The sequence below is a fragment of the Suncus etruscus genome, chromosome 16, assembly GCF_024139225.1.
Source record: "Suncus etruscus isolate mSunEtr1 chromosome 16, mSunEtr1.pri.cur, whole genome shotgun sequence".
NCBI lineage: Eukaryota > Metazoa > Chordata > Mammalia > Eulipotyphla > Soricidae > Suncus > Suncus etruscus.
Window position 1 is genome coordinate 87,168,983 of NC_064863.1, and position 17,275 is coordinate 87,186,257.

General features: G+C 37.6%; 1 protein-coding gene across 19 annotated transcripts in view; it reads right to left on the reverse strand.

Annotated features, from left to right (window-relative positions):
- The window catches only part of FMN2 (formin 2), a 378,131-nt gene that overhangs the window by 232,651 nt on the left and 128,205 nt on the right, over positions 1-17,275 (reverse strand). Inside the window, exons 5-9 of one of the 19 annotated variants that reach the window (XM_049790081.1) lie at positions 11,843-12,839; positions 11,777-11,809; positions 11,702-11,743; positions 11,245-11,671; positions 9,188-9,332 (exon numbers count right to left, since the gene is read on the reverse strand). In XM_049790081.1, coding sequence (XP_049646038.1) covers positions 9,188-9,332; positions 11,245-11,671; positions 11,702-11,743; positions 11,777-11,809; positions 11,843-12,839 — 1,644 coding nt within the window. Of the gene's footprint in view, positions 1-9,187; positions 9,333-11,244; positions 12,840-17,275 lie in introns of all 19 variants that reach the window. The other 18 variants (XM_049790080.1, XM_049790077.1, XM_049790082.1 and 15 more) reach the window with 18 other exon arrangements.

The following is a 17,275-nucleotide window of genomic DNA, read 5'->3' on the forward strand; positions in this document are numbered from 1 at the left end:
AAGCTCTCACTGTTTGCAGATGACATCATACTCTACTTAGAGAACCCTAAAGACTCTACCAAAAAGCTTCTAGAAACAATAGACTCATATAGCAAGGTGGCAGGCTACAAAATTAACACACAAAAATCAATGGCCTTTCTATACACCAATAGTAATAAGGAAGAAATGGACATTAAGACAACAACCCTGGGGCCGGGCAGTGGCGCTAAAGGTAAGGTGCCTGCCTTGCCTGCGCTAGCCTTGGACGAACCATGGTTCAATCCCCCGGTGTCCCATATGGTCCCCCAAGCCAGGAGCAACTTCGGAGCACATAGCCAGGAGTAACCCCTGAGCATTACTGGGTGTGGCCCAAAAATCAAAAAAAAAAAAAAAAGAAAACAACCCAATTCAAAATAGTGCCACACAAACTCAAATATCTTGGAATCAACTTGACTAAAAATGTGAAGGACCTATACAAAGAAAACTATAAAACTCTGCACCAAGAAATAAGAGAGGACACGTGGAAATGGAAACACATACCCTGCTCATGGATTGGCAGGATTAACATAATCAAAATGCCAATACTCCCAAAGGCATTATACAGATTTAATGCTATCCCTGTAAAGATACCCATGACATTCTTCAAAGAAGTGGATCAGGCACTTTTGAAATTCGTTTGGAACAATAAACACCCTAGAATAGCTAAAGCAATTATTGGGAAAAAGAATATGGAAGGAATTATTTTCCCCAACTTTAAACTGTACTACAAAGCAATAGTTATCAAAACAGCATGGTATTGAAATAAGGACAGGCCCTCAGATCAGTGGAATACACTTGAATACTCGTAAAATGTTCCCCAGACATACAATCACCAAATTTTTGATAAAGGAGCAGGAAATCCTAAATGGAGAAGGGAAAGCCTCTTCAACAAGTGGTGTTGGCACAATTGGATAGTCACTTGCAAAAAATTGAACTGAGACCCCCAGCTAACATCATGTATGAAGGTAAAATCCAAATGGATTAAACACCTTGATATCATGCCCAAAACCATAAGATATATAGGACAATACATTGGCAAAATACTCCAGGACATTGAAACTGCAGGTATATTCAAGGAGGAAACTGTACTCTCCAATCAAGTGAAAGCAGAGATTAACAGATGGGAATATATTAAGCTGAGAAGCTTCTGCCCCTCAATGGAAATAGTGCCCAGGATACAAGAGCCACCCACTGAGTGGGAGAAGCTATTCACTCAATACCCATCAGATAAGGGGCTAATCTCCAAAATATACAGGGCACTGACAGAACTTTACAGGAAAAAAAAAAACATCTAATCCCATCAAAAAATGGGGAAAAGAAATGAACAGACACTTTGGCAAAGAAGAAATACCAATGGCCAAAAGACACATAAAAAATGCTCCACATCACTAATCATCAGGGAGATGCAAATCAAAACAATGATGAGATACCACCTTACACAACAGAGAATGGCACACATTACAAAGAATGAGAATAAACAGTGTTGGCGGGGATGTGGAGAGTAAGGAACTCTTATCCACTGTTGGTGGGAATGCCGTCTATTTCAACCTTTATGGAAAGCGATATGGAGATTCCTCCAAAAACTGGAAATCAAGCTCCCATATGATCCAGCTATACCACTCCTAGGAATATATCCTAGGAACCCAAAAATACAATACAAAAACCCCTTCCTTACACCTATATTCATTGCAGCACTATTTACCATAGCAAGACTATGGAAACAACCAAGATCCCCTTCAACAGACGAATGGCTAAAGAAACTGTGGTACATATACACAATGGAATATTATGTAGCTGTCAGGAGAGATGAAGTCATGAAATTTTCCTACACATGGATGTACACGGAATTTATTATGCTGAGTGAAATAAGAGAGAGAGAAAAACGCAGAATGGTCTCACTCATATATGGGTTTTAAGAAAAATGGAAGACATTCTTGCAATAATAATTTTCAGACACAAAAGAGAAAAGAGCTGGAAGTTTCAGCTCACCTCAGGAAGCTCACCACAAAGAGTGATGAGTTTAGTTAGAGAAATAACTACATTTTGAACTGTCCTAATATTGAGAATGTATGAGGGAAATGGAGAGCCTGTTTAGAGTACAGGCGGGGGTTGGGTGTGGAGGAGGGAGATTTGGGACATTGGTGATGGGAATGTTGCACTGGTGATGGGTGGTGTTCTTTACATGACCCAAACACAATCATGTATGTAATCAAGGTGTTTAAATAAAATAAAATAAAATATTTGCAAACCAAATCTAGCAATGCATCAAAATAATAATAAACGATGACTCAGTAGAATTTATTAAAGGGAAGAAAGAATGGTTTATTATGCAAGTTAGTCAATATACTACATCAATACAAGTAAAATTAATGCATAAGATGACATTAATAAATAAAGAAAAAGAACTTGACAAGACTTAACACATTTATAATAAAAACTCAATAAAATGTAGACTTTAGATAATATAAAAAAATCTTTACTCATTACGTGAAAGCTACTTACCCTAAATGTAGAGTAAACATTATATTCACTGGTGAAAAATTGAAAGCCTTTTTCTCCTAATTTCAGGCCCAAAGAATTCTATGCTCACTATTATTCAATAAACTAGAGGACAAACTATCAATATTTAAGTGTAGAATTACACTAATCCTATAAAATCTTAGATATTAAAAAACTTAAAAGTTCCCAGAGACAAATATATATACATAAAGCAGCAAAGTGACAGGTCACAAAATGACCGGACAAAACTGATATTTATATAAGCAAAAATAAAACAGAACAGACATATTATTTAAAAGCCTGGTTCCTGGAAATCAGTTTAACAGAAGAGGTGAGGTTTTATATAAAAAAGCAAGGAGCAAGGAAAACCTCTTCAATAAATGGTGTTGTGAAAACTGATAAACTAACTGCAAAATAATAAACTCAGACCACTTTTTAACACCATGTGGGAAGGTCAAATCAAAAAGAATTAAAAGCTTGATATCGTACCTGAACTGTAAGATATAGAGAGAAAAATGTAAACAGAAAGCTTCATGATGTTGAAACTAAAGGCATCTTCCAGGAAGAAATACAATTTGCCAAGCAAGTGGAAGCAAAGATAAACAAATGAGACTACATTAAACTATATTAAACTAAATTAAACTATATTAAACAACAAGCTTCTGCACCATCAAAAAAATGATTACCAGGATACTTTCTCTTAGGAAATGCAAGGAACTATTAAACTAATACCCATCTGATAAGGGGTTAATATCAAATATATAAAAGGAATTGGTAGAGCTTAGCAAGAAAAAAATCTAAATAGAAACTTTAGCCATTTTCATAGAAACGTGGGACATGAATTACTTTGTTCTATCTAATTTTTCTGCATTTTTTTCTATAAAATTACAAAGGGATAAAAAGAAAGGGTGTGGATCATGGTCCAAGTAATCTCAGGTGCATTGGTAGAAATTAAAAAAAAAAAAACAAACAGAACTAAATATCCAAAGTGAAGTCAACAACAATAGAATCAATAGAACCAAACTTAGCTATATAAACTTAAATTGGACCTATTTTGTTGGCAACCAGGGAGCAAAGGGTGTTGTTATAGGATGCACTCTGTGAACAGAGGTGGAGGGAGGTTAACACTGGTGGTGGGATTGGCCCTGATTCATTGTATGCTAAAATCTAATTATGAAGTACTTTGTAAATCACAATGGTTTCAATAAAATAAAATACAAATATAAAAGATAAATTTATATTTCCATTTAAAGTTTATAAGTTCTAATCATTTGTATATAGATTTGCCTATTGGGTCCACAACCAGTGCATTTGCAGTCTTAAAACTTTCAAGATATTTCTATAAAAACTGCTTTAATACTAATATTACTATGATTAAACAAATTGAAAGAAAACATTGCATATAAAATTATTTTCTTTTTTCTTTTTTTACTGCTCTGTAGTTTAACCACAGATTTTAAAAAATTTTAGTGCAGGGATTTGAATAAATTATAAATAGCTATAGTTCTTTAATGATTTTTAAATATATTTTTTATTTAAGTAACATGATCATAGTTGGGTTACAGTCATAACCAGAACACCCCCTCCTTCACCAGTGTAATATTACCTCTCCCCCTTCCCATCCCCTGCCTGTATTCGAGACAGGCATTCTACTACAGTTATTTGTTTTTAAGTTCAGTAAGTTGTATTTTTTTTCCTTAAAGGATAAGAGTAAAAAATATAATAAAGGTGTGATAGTGGCAATCACCGTTGTTTGCATAGGTCCAGAAAAATGGGGAAAATGGAAAAAAATCCTTGACCTGATTACAAAAAGGCCTCACCACAGAAGTTTATTGGCATAAGACCGACTCTGGGTTCCAGGCATACCAGTTTATCCAACTCCAGTCATTCTCAAGTTCCTGGTGAAACTTTTTCACACTTTAGCTATTGTTGGTATCAAATTCTTATATTTAAAGACTCTGAATTCTGTACATTTCTTTCATCGATGTCAGGCTGATGTAGAGCATCCTCTAGTTTCAGGATACCATTCAATGCGGAGCAATCTGCCCTGCATGCAGACTGTTGCTGAGTCGTCTGGGTGTTGGGAGCACTCTTTGGAGTAAGTCAATACCAAAGCAGTGGTAGGTGTTCCCTGGTAGAGGCTTTGATCTTGTTAATGTTATAGACAATTGTGGCTGTTTCCATAGATGGTATCCATTGTTCAGGTGTGTGTGTGGGCAATGCCCATTCTTCTGAGGCCTAAGCCAAATCATTATGCCAATGTTCAGGGTAAAAGGCCTAATTACATTACCAAATTTGTGTTCCCATCTCTATTAGATAAGAACTTGTTTACATATGTATTATTTTCCCATTTTAATGTGCCTATGCAAAAGAGAAGCAATGCCACAAGATTTTGTTGGTGCATCTGGGGGCCGACGAATAAAGTCCAACATTCCCTGTAACTTGGTACATACATGAAATTTATACAGAGATACTCTTCTACCAGTATTGCTTATAAAATAGATCTCAAAGGGGGAAAATTAAACAATCAAATAAAAAAATCCAGTAGGCAAAATTGTCACTATATGAGGATATTTGAAAAGAGTTATAGATGTAAAGGGAATACATCTGAGATATACAAAGGAGATACATGAGACCCTTTTATGTTTTAAAAATAGTCAAGAGGGAGGGGGGTGTTTCTGAGACACCACTTTGGTCTGTGATTTGGACAAGTGAAGAGAGCATGGAGCCATACCCTCCCCTTGTTGCCTGCTGAAGATTCTGACTCCCCGAGAGGCGTTTGATTCCTAATTGCTGGAAGTTGAAAGTTCAGCAGTCGCTTCCCAGCCCTTTGCAGGAACAAGGAAGCCTGGGGTCTCTTTTAAATTGCACCTCACCGGAACCCACTTGCTGGGATCCTGATCAGTTGTCCATGAATAACCCTGGAAACGAGGAGGAAGGAGAGAAAAGGCTGGGGGGGCAGCCGAGGCTGCATCTTCTCCTTATCTTGGCCAAGAAGCCTACAGCATGGAACCTTGCCGTGACGCGTTGCCTGCTGAAGCTTCAAACTCCACCAAAAAAATTACTGTGAAAGATATATAATCCACCTTGGCCAAAACAAAAATCCTTCGTACAGAAAAATGGTTAAATGTGGGGTAACAAGAGCTGGGAGTGAGGGAGTAAAGGAATAAAACCAGCACCTGCACAGCATTCAGATAATGACAAGCAGAGGAAAAACATTAATATCCATATATTTCTCATAAAGTTATGCGCTGGTGCGCTACCCCCCACGCGGTTTCACAATTAACATGTTTAATAAGAAAAATACCCTGGTAAGTCCTAATGCCAGAACCTATTGTGCTGCTATTCCCACCTAGGAATTCCTCCAAGGGACCCACCTCGCTGCCTTGCCCAGCCATGTGGCCAGGCAAAGCCCTGGAGTACTGGAGGAAGGAGGTAGAGAGGTGCTGGGGTGACCCATATCCCGCACCCCTTCCTAGGCCTGGTTACAGAGGCCTTTGGCATGACAGAGGGCTGCCAAACGCCATGCTGGCAGGACCTCCCGGCTCGGCTCCCAGGAAAGAAAGAGATCCTTCCGGGGCCAGAAGGCCAGAAGGTCAGAGCCCCCACCCCAGACCCTCCCTTTGGAGCCGGGAGGGAAATGGGAAAAGCCTAGGAAAACCAATAAACTCCTCCAAGGGACCCACCTCGCTGCCTTGCCCAGCCATGTGGCCAGGCAAAGCCCTGGAGTACCTGAGGAAGGAGGTAGAGAGGTGCTGGGGTGACTCATGTCCCGCACCCCTTCCTAGGCTTGGTTACAGAGGCCTTTGGCATGGTGGAGGGCTGCCAAACGCCATGCTGGCAGGACCTCCCTGCTCAGCTCCCAGGAAGGAAAGAGCTCTTTAATTATTTCTATAGATTTTAATGGTTTCAGAATTTAAGAAAAATTATAGGAAAATAAATATTTTAATAAGATATTTTAACATTTTCAACATTATTTGTTCTTCAAATTGCCAAAATGACTTCCGTTTAGTAAAAAAATTATTAGCATTTTTCAAGAAAATGTGGAAGACAGTTTATTTATTATTTTACCTTCCTTAAGTAGGAGCATTCCACAACTTTTCATAAAGGAATTTTTTTCTGCCACACAGAGTTTTTGTTTTTGTATATTTTTTGTTTGTTTTTTAAAAAAACATTCCCATCACCAATGTCCCAAATGTCCCTCATCCCCACCCCACACCAGCTGTACCCTATACAGGCTTTCTACCTCCCTCATTCAGTCACATTTTGTTATGATGGTTCTCAGTGTAATTATTTCTGTGACTGCACCCATCACTCTCTGTGGTGAGCTTCATCTCGTGAGCTGGACCTTCCAGTCCTCCTCTATTTTGTCTCTGAGAATCATTACACAAATGTCTTTTATTTTTCTCAAAACCCATATATGAGTGAGACCATTCTGTGTTTATCTCTCTCCCTCTGACTTATTTCACTCAGCATAATAGATTCCATATACATCCATGTATAGGAAAATTCGTGACTTCATCTCTTCTGACGGCTACATAATATTCCACTCTATATATGTACCACAGATTTTTTTAGCCATTCATCTATTAAGGGGCATCTAGGCTGTGTCCAGAAATAGTGCCCAGAATACAAAAGCCACCCACTGAGTGGGAGAAACTATTCACTCAACACTCATCAGATAAGGGGTTAATATCCAAAATATACAAGGCACTGACAGAAATTTACAAGAAAAATAAAATATCTAATCCCATCAAAAACTGGGGAGAAGAAATGGACAGACACTTTGACAAAGAAGAAATACAAATGGCTAAAAGGCACTTGAAAAAATGCTCCACATCACTAATCATCAGGGAGATGCAAAACAAAACAACTATGAGGTACCATCTCGTGCCACAAAGGTTGGCACACATCACAAAGAATGAGAACAAGCAGTGCTAGAGGGGATGTGGAGAGAAAGGAACTCATAGACACTGCTGGTGGGAATGCTGTCTAGTCCAACTGTTATGGAAAGCGATATGGAGATTCCTCCAAAAGCTGGAGGTTGAGTTCCCATACGATCCAGCTATATCACTCGTAGGGATATTCCCTAGGGACACAAAAATACAATATAAAAATCCCTTCCTCACACCTATATTCATTGCAGCGCTATTTACAATATCTAGACTCTGAAATTATTTTCAAAATCATTCTGCTATCATTTCTTTATAATAAATATATTGTTCAACTTTCGTCTACTCTACACAGGCTTATCTCAGTTCAAACATATTCTATTAAATTTGTGACTACCAAGAATACTTATTATTTGTAATATTTAATTTAAGATTGAAGAATAACTCAAATTTAGCCACTCAAAGTATGAAATACCTGGTACTGTATCTCATGGATTGTTCAATAATAATTTAACCTTGGAAGCAATCTTTCTGCTTTCTTTGATTAGAGCAACTGCTTTTTTGCTGAACTCCGTATAGAGTATAATGTAACCTATCATCAGATCAAACCAGAGGAATCATATCTTGCTGCTCGCTCTTGTTCCTCTGTCAAGACTCTCTACAGCCATATTTCACAAGTATAGGCAATACTGAAAGAATGAATTCTCATCAAGTCTAAAATGTAATATAAACACCATAAATAACCAAAATTTTTCTTTGCTTTCCTTACTAAAAAGATTGCTTTTACTTCTCACAGATGATCCTAACAATGACTCTCACATAGGTTTTCTAATCAACCTATTCTTCACTTCCTATAGATCATTACAGAGCATCACAGCTATTCAAAATGTGTATACCTCTTTTTAACTATCCAGTTCAACAAAACTGTAACATATAAACATGAAGTCCAAAAGAATTAATCTTCAGCATTAGACTCAAATTAGTACAATTTCAATGTGCAATTAATAAAATACAATGCTTCTCATCCATAATCTTGCAAAGTCAAAGATCATTAAATTAATTACATTTCCTTTTTATTATTTGTTATTGTGAGAGTAGTTACATTTACATTTGCCAAGAGAGTGGCAAAAGTTAAATACAACATTCTGCTGTTTACAAGAAACACATCTATTCACATTAGTGTTAAAGAAACGAAAATATTTTGGAGTAAACTTAATTAAACCTATACAAAGAAAACTACAAAATACTGTTTCAAGAAATAAAAGAGGACACAAGGAAGTGGTAACTTAGAGCCTGCTCATGAATTGGGAGGTCCGGTGGCCCTTGTAACAAGCAGAGAACTTTGCTAGAAGAAGAGATACCTAAGAAGTAGATTATATCCTGATGGTTTCTTTTACAGACAGAGAATTGCAATGTTTGTATGAATAAGTCATCACTTGCCTGTATACTGCTAGTATATTGCATCACAATGATTTTACTCAAATGAGTATTTCTAGGCAACTAATTCTAATCAATTGCTAAAAACAAAAAAAATATAATGACTATTATATAATCAGGATATTCTCATTTAATATGATGACTACATGTTCTATTTGGGATTGTCTTACTTAATCACTAAAACTAATCTGTTTGTTTTAATTTTGTGAAAGTTATACAGCCCAAAATACACTTTAATTTTTTCTAATTAAACTTATTCCAATATTATTCCAAACTTATTCCAATTTTTTAATCGAACTTATTCCAAAACACTATCTAATTTTAGAAAACGTAGTACTCACTTGTTTAGCCTTGGTCTTTGTAATTGTGTCAGAAATAGGTTTTTTTCTCTCCTTTACAGCAGTTTTAGAAAATAATTCCTCAAATTCATGACAATCTATGGATGGTTCTTCAATTTTTTCCCAAATAAGTGAAGGGCTGGAATCTCTAAAGTTAAGCAAAAACAATAAAAAGGGCCATCATACTGAGCTATAATAAATTACTGTAAGAATAAATATAAAAAAAGTGAAGAAAAAAGAGGAAAAAATGAGAGAAAATAAAAAAGGATAAAGAAAGATTGGAATTTTTTTTTAAGAGAATGTACGAGGGAAATAGAAAGCCTGTCTAGAGTACAGGCGGGGGTTGGGTGGGAAGGAGGGAGATTTGGGACATTGGTGATGAGAATGTTGCACTGGTGATGGGTGGTGTTCTTTACATGACTGAAACCCAAACACAATCATGTATGTAATAAAGTTGTTTAAATAAAAAAATTAAAAAATATATCAAAAAAGTAGAAAAAAATAATAACTTGAAAAAAAATGGAGTGAAATAAAGGGGGCCATAATTCTTTATCTTTACAAAAATCATTAGTTATCTAGATTTGGTAAGAAAAATTTTGGGTAAGTATTATAAAATATAATAATTCCTCTCAGAATTGTTTTCTCTTTGAAAATGCAATTTGCATTTTCCAATATAATCCAATTTTTTCTGGATTATTCACAGATTCGAACAGTATCATTTTTAGAGTCAAAATAGGCATTATATATCTCCTATACTCCATAACTCCACTATCTACTGACTAAAGATATAGCTGGTATTACCAAAATTGACATATTTATTTTTAAAAGATTATAGAAAAAATAAATTGAATAAAACTTCAAATATAATATCCAGATAAAACAAGTCTAGAGATATAGACAATAAGCTATAGAGTTAGAAATATTGAAAACACAGGTCGGTGAGATGGCGCTAAAGGTAAGGTGTTGCCTTGCAAGCGCTAGACAAGAAGGACCGCGGTTTGTTCCCTGGCATCCCATATGGTCCCCCCAAGCCAGAGGCAATTTCTGAGCACTTAGCCAGGAGTAACCCCTGAGCATCAAAAGGTGTGGCCGGAAAAAAAAAAGAAATATTGAAAACATATTATTTGTATACTATGTATTTCAATTAAATATTTATATAAGAAATAAAAGATAAGACTAGTAAATATCCTAATTCTAAATAAAGCCATGGCACTCACAAAATATTAAGCTCAGGCTTACTCCTGGCTATGTGCTCAGAAATTGCTCCTGGCTCAGGGGACCATATGGGACACTGGAGGATCGAACCAGTCCATCCTGGTAAGTCGTGTGCAAGGCAAAAGACCTATTGCTGTGCCACCTATGGTGGCACAGAAAATATTCTTTAATAAATAAATTCCCAAAATGATTTACTGAGTTCAAAATGTTGTCAATAATCTATATATGTGACTTGACATACTCAAAACCGATTTAAAACATAGAATGTAGATGCGTGGCTTATTTTTGAAGAAAAAGGCTACAGCAATAAAAAATGTGATGGTGCCTAAACAAGGTTCTATCTAAAGGAAATTCCAAAAAACTTTTTTAAGAAACTATCTAAAGATTTTATTAACATTATAATTATTGATCAGATTATCAGTTATGGAAAGATACACAGTAGAAATAAAGAGTAGATTTGCATTTGGAAAATAATTTGGCAGCAAATGTCTGATTATATATGTTGACTCGTTCACATAAAGTATAGTTCACAATATAAAGCTATGTAATATATTGCAAAAGGGTACTTGGTAAGAAAATACTCTCTCTAAAAGATAGATCAACAACTAAATAGATAAATATACATATTAAACATGTATATTTGTAATATTTCTTTGATACATCTGGAGAAAAAGTATATATTTTAAATAACAATGTTTCTCTTTAGAGAAATTAGTATTTATACTAATTTTCTCTATAGATAAATTTTAGAGCAAAACTTAATAATACTGATATTATAATATACAAAGTTTAAAAAGGTTATATTACCCACAAGCAGTATAAAGAAGAGTTCTTGCTCGTGGTACCTTTTATTATGTAGCTGAATCCGTGTCCAATAAAGTGGTTTCATTGGCCGGCAAGGCTCTATGGGCTGCTTCCTACTTCCTTTGTCCTGATTCATTCCAAATCCAAACAAGCCAGTTGGCAACAGAGGAGGAAGAATTCCATACACCTGAGGTGTTGGTAAAGTGCTGCTCCCGACATGTGGAGAGATTGGAGGCTCTGATCCAGGAAGCAGAGACGGTGGGGGAAGTGATAGAATTCCTGTTCCAGGAGGAGGAGGGGGAACTGGAACCCCCAGACCTAGAAGTGGGGGTGGTGGAGGAATCCCAATTCCAGGCAGAGGAGGAGGTGGAGGAGGTATTCCCACTCCAGGAAGAGAAGGGGGAGGAGGTATTGCCATCCCAGGAAGAGGAGGAGGAGGAGGTATTTCTACTCCAGGAAGAGGAGGGGGTGGAGGTATTTCTACTCCAGGAAGAGGAGGGGGAGGAGGTATTTCTACTCCAGGAAGAGGAGGGGGAGGAGGTACCCATACTCCAGGAAGAGGAGGGGGAGGAGGTATTTCTACTCCAGGAAGAGGAGGGGGAGGAGGTATTGCCATCCCAGGAAGAGGAGGAGGAGGAGGTATCCCTACTCCAGGAAGAGGAGGTGGAGGAGGTATCCATACTCCTGGAAGAGGAGGTGGAGGAGGTATTCCTACTCCTAGAAGAGGAGCAGGGAATATTCCTATTCCAGGAAGAGTAGTTGGGGGAGGTACTTCCATTCCAGGAAGAGGAGGTGGAAGAGGTATTTCCCCAAGAAGAGAGGAAACAGGAGGTATTTCCTTAGAAAGTGGGGGGGCGGGAGGTTTTCCCTCATCAGATATAGATGAGGGAGCAAGTGGCAGCATTTCTGTACCGGGCAGAGGAGGTCGGGGGATTAATGTAGTAGGCAAAGCAGGACCTGTGGTACAAAAAGGGGTAGGATTTGGAGGAACTGTCATGTTTGCCTCTACTCCAAATTTAGAGCTGGAGGCTTCTGTGCAAGGCAGAGGTGGTGCAAGTGGGACATTATGGCTGCTTTCAAAGGAAGAGAAAACAGAGTGTTTGTGGTTGTTTTCAAACTCAGTATGATGAGAAGGTTTTGAAGTTTCTGATCCATTCAGTTCTGGATCATCAGACAAAGGAAGAGATACAGCTGAAGAAGGCTGAATGGTCTGATGTGCCTCAAGTTGTACTGATATTCGCCTTGGAGAGACAATTAAAGAAATTTCTGAACAAAATTTTGTCTGAGGTCCAGAAGTGGAGAGTACAGTTGAGTCTATATTTTCAGCTCCAGAGAAACTTGAAATCCCTGGTAGTGTCAATATTCCAGCTTCTTCTGTTGGGGATGTCTGAATTGATTTTGCCTGTAAAATTCTCTGATATCTTACATCATTTTCTCCTACTCTGACATCTTCCAAATAGATGCCTTCTGAAGGTATTACTTCATTTTGAACCCCCTGAAGGTTACTGGCCACTTCCATATGCACAGCAGGGTACTGGTTCTCGAGTTCAGCTATCTTGGTCCTCAGATCCTCAATGGTCTGTTCCAATTGCTGTATTACAGTAGCCTGTTCCTCAGACTTCATGTCAAAAATTTCCTGAGAGACAACAAAAACAGATATAAATATAATATAAGAAAAAAATGAAGAGGAAAGACTCCAAAAATAGATTCAATTGTTATGATACTTCCAGAAATATCTATCAACAAAAAGGAACTAATAACGTTTATAACATTTATCTTCTTCATCCTGGGATTTGAAAGTGATTGACATATGTTTTCTTAAGTTCTAAGGCATTTACTTTCTAATTATTGAAATGTATTATTGAATATAAGTAACTCATTGAAGAGAACACTAAGAATGGTCAAATAATTATTTGTTTTATTTAGTTGTGTTTCACTCTCTTTTTTCCTTTCTTCTCTCAAATTATTATTTATAGGCTCTAGAACAGGGTTCTCAAACTCAATTTACCTGGGGGCCGCAGGAGGCAAAGTCGGGGTGATCCTTGAGTGCAAAGTCAGTAGTAAGCCTTGAACATTGGGGGGTGTGACCCAAACAACTAAAACAAAACAAAACAAAAAAAGATTCCTCTAGGGCAGGGCCACAAAATGTTGTACAGAGGACCACAAACGGCCCGCGGGCTGTGAGTTTAAGATCCCGACTCTAGAAGGACTCCGCCCAATTATTTTTATTTTATTATTTTTGCTTGCTTGAATTTTACCCCATTTTATTTTATTTTTCTTTTTTCTCTTTTTCTTTTCTTTTATTTTCTTTTTTCTCTTCTTCAAACAGAACCACAAAACTTGAACCATCCTGTTCTGCCTCTCAATTTGAGGGAAGAAATAGTGGAAGAGGGTACCAAGACCAAACGGTGTATGATCACTAAGAGGTAATAAAAATAATAGGACTTAGGCACCAAAGCCTAAGCCAGTGATGACAGAATTGATGCCCAATCTACAAAAAGCTAGTCACGGAGGGAACCACTTATACTAGCAGCCCAAGAGGCAAGAAGGGGGTTAGGGATGTCTGCTGGGGATGGGTGTGGAGGGAGGACAATTCTGGTGGTGGCAATTCCCCTGATTCAATGTCAATATGTACCTAAAATATTACTCTGAAAGATTTGTAATCCATTTTGGTCAAAATAAAATTATTATTAACAAAAAATAAGAATGGTCAAATAAGTTAATTCCAGGATAAAATGTAATATTTTTCCTGTCTATAAAGAGCAATCAGAATATCTTTTAAAAAATTTTTAATACTTGGTTTTTAAAGATAAAGCTACATTTTAAATTTCGGAGTTTTGACTCATATCCTTTTATATGCTTCTGCAATAACCTATGGATTCACACACATGACTGTGGTGATATACTAGAGATGGTATGCATTTTTAATTTAAATTAAATCACTATAATTTACAGAATTAAATATGTAAATTACTTTGGGTGAAATATTAAAATTATTAAGTTTATCATACAATATATAGCTTTGACAAATAGAAAATATATTTGTAAGGCATGCTCATATGAATGTCAAAATTTTTATGTTATTCTTATTCTTATTTAATCATTAAAAATTGTGGATACAAGGACTCATAAAGCTTAAGGTAGTAAGTACCTTACTTAAGGTAGTAAGCATATCTTGCACACTAGATAAAGAGGCAGTGGGAAAAATCATTGCCAGCCCAGTGGGGCCCGACTGTGAGAAATTGTGGGTGCTGCCTGTGTGTGTTTGACTCCGGTCCTGTCTCCTAAACCTCTTGGGAGTGGGCTGAAAAGGGCCCAGAAAATTCACTCTCCCAGAGGCTCATTCAAGAGACCAGAATGCCAAGGGACTTCTTCCTAAAGTGAAAACCGGCTATAAGCACTACTTCAAAGAAGGCAGGTCCCCTGTTTGTGACATCAGGCTGGGAAAATCTACGCCAGCCCAGTGGGGCCTGACTGAGAAACTGTGAGTGCTGCCTGTGTGTGTTTGTCTCCTGTCCTGTCTCCTAAACTTCTTGGGAGTGGGCCGAAAAGGGCCCAGAAAATTTGCTCTCCCAGAGGTTCCAGAAAAGCATGGCTGCTCTGCTTCACTACAGGACAGTATACTCTTTCTAAAAAAAGAAAGCCACTGCAACAAGAAAAAAAAAATCACACAAAGAACTGAGCTGGATCACTGAAGCCCAGCATCTTTCCCCGGACTGTCTTCTCTGCTGCGTGCTCGGGCATAAGATTTTATCCTGTGTGAGGCTTCATCCACGGAGGGCTCCCCTTCCTTGGAGGCAAGTCAACCCACCCAGAAAGGGTGGAGCCAGAGTAGTGTGGCTGCACACATCATTTAGCTAATGAATACCACCGCAACACGTACAAAAACCCACAATACAAGTGTGACAATGGAGAAAGAATGCAGGCCAGCATCAGACATAGAGAATGAAGATGACAATTCTGATGCCCAGAAAATGACCAACCAATTAATCAATCTCTCAGATAAGGAGTTTAGACAAGAAATATAGAAGACGCTTAAAGAAATCAAAGAAACCATGGATTGAGTTGAACAGAACACTAATAAGAACCAAGAAAATATGAAGACAGAAATCACAAAACTCCAAACTGAAATAACAGGTCAAATAACAGGCCTGAAAAACTCAGTAAACAAATTGAATTACAAAATGGATACACTCTCCAAAGGCTAACAGAAGCTGAGAATAGAATTGGTGCTGTGAAAGATGAAAGATGAGATAAATAACAACTCCATAGAGCGGGAGAGATTAGAACACAAATGAACAAACAATGGAAAAATTAGCCAAAGAATGGAAACAGATGAAAATAGAAGTCTAAGATAAGCTCAACAGTGTTGTGTATGTAAATATTTTGGGGGATTACTATGTTACTCACCCTAAACTGATTGGTGATTGTGCCCTACCCTAGGGTGTGACCTGGCATTCTGCCCCCACCCTAGGGTAGTACCTGATTCTGTTTCCACCATTGGTTGGTATCTGATTCCACAATTGGGTGGTACCTGACTCTGGGGGATAAAAACAAGGGTCTGTGGAAGGCCGAGGCATTTTGCTGGAACTAAGGCTGAGTCTTTGGACTTCAGTCTTGTCCACCAAATAAAGCTAATATTTCCACAAGCCTGACTGTCTGCGAGCTGTTTACCCACCGTTTCACCTTAGAACCGTTGGTTAGACTGGGTGGCAGACGTGTGATCTGAGCTGAAGGGAAAAGACATCATCCTCCATCCCTCCATCAGTCAACCTCTTCAGGGGCTGACTTGCTACAAACAGAAAAAGCATAAGAATCATTGGAGTCCCAGAGACCCAGGAAGAAAATTTCCAGGAAGAATCAATGATCACGTACATCATTAAAGAGAAACTTCCAGAGCTGAAGAATATATGCGATCAAATCCTGCATGCCTGAAGAGTACCAACCAAAAGAGACCCCAGAAAAATACCCCAAGACACGTCCTAGTCAAAACGACGAATCCCACAGATAGAGACAAAATTCTGAAAACAACAAGATCAAAAAGAAAAATTAAATTCAAGGGAACATCCTTGAGATTTACAGCAGACCCGTCACCAGAAACACTCAAGCCAGAAAGCAGTGGTGGGACATAGTGACAAAACTCAATGAAATAAATGCTTCACCTGGAATACACTACCCAGCAAAACTCACTTTCAGGAGTGAAGGAAGAATACGTGATTTTACAGACAAAAAACAGCTCAGAAAATTTACAGACTCAAAACCAGTCTTAAGAGAAAAACTGAAAGACCTAATTTAAGACAAGATTGACCAAAATACACACCAAATTTCGATATAATGGTGGCAATAAATACCAGAACAATTCTTTCTCTCAACGTCAATGGACTAAATGCACCAGTTAAGAGACACAGAGTGGCTAAATGGATCAAAAACCTCAACTCAACCTTCTGCTGCCTACAAGAAATGCACCTGAATATTCAGAACATGCATCGACTAAAAATAAAGGGCTGGAAGAAATTATCCAAGAAAACAACACATATAAAAAAAACTGGAGTGGCCATACTAATATCAGATGATATAAACTTTATACACAGGAAGGTTGTAAGGGACATAGATGGACATTTTGTAATAATCAAGGGATATGTACAGCAGGAAGAAATCACTCTCCTAAACATATATGCACCGAATGAGGAGCCAGCAAAATATTTAATACAACTGTTGACAAATCTGAAAAATAATATCAATAAAAACACATTTATTGTGGGGGACCTCAACACGACTTTGTCAACACTGGATAGGTCAACCAGCTGAAAGCCAACAAGAATATATTAGACCTGAAAAGAGAAATGGAAGAAAGAGGCATAGTAGATATATATAGGACACTCCATCCCCAGAAACCTAGATACATATTTTTCTCAAATGTATATGGGACATTCTCCAGGATAGACTACATGCTGGCACATAAAACATAACTCCATAATATCAAGAAGATAGAAATTTTGCAGGCTACCTTTGCTGACCATAAGGCTCTGAAATTATATGTGACTTCCAAAGGGACACAGAAGAAAAACATTA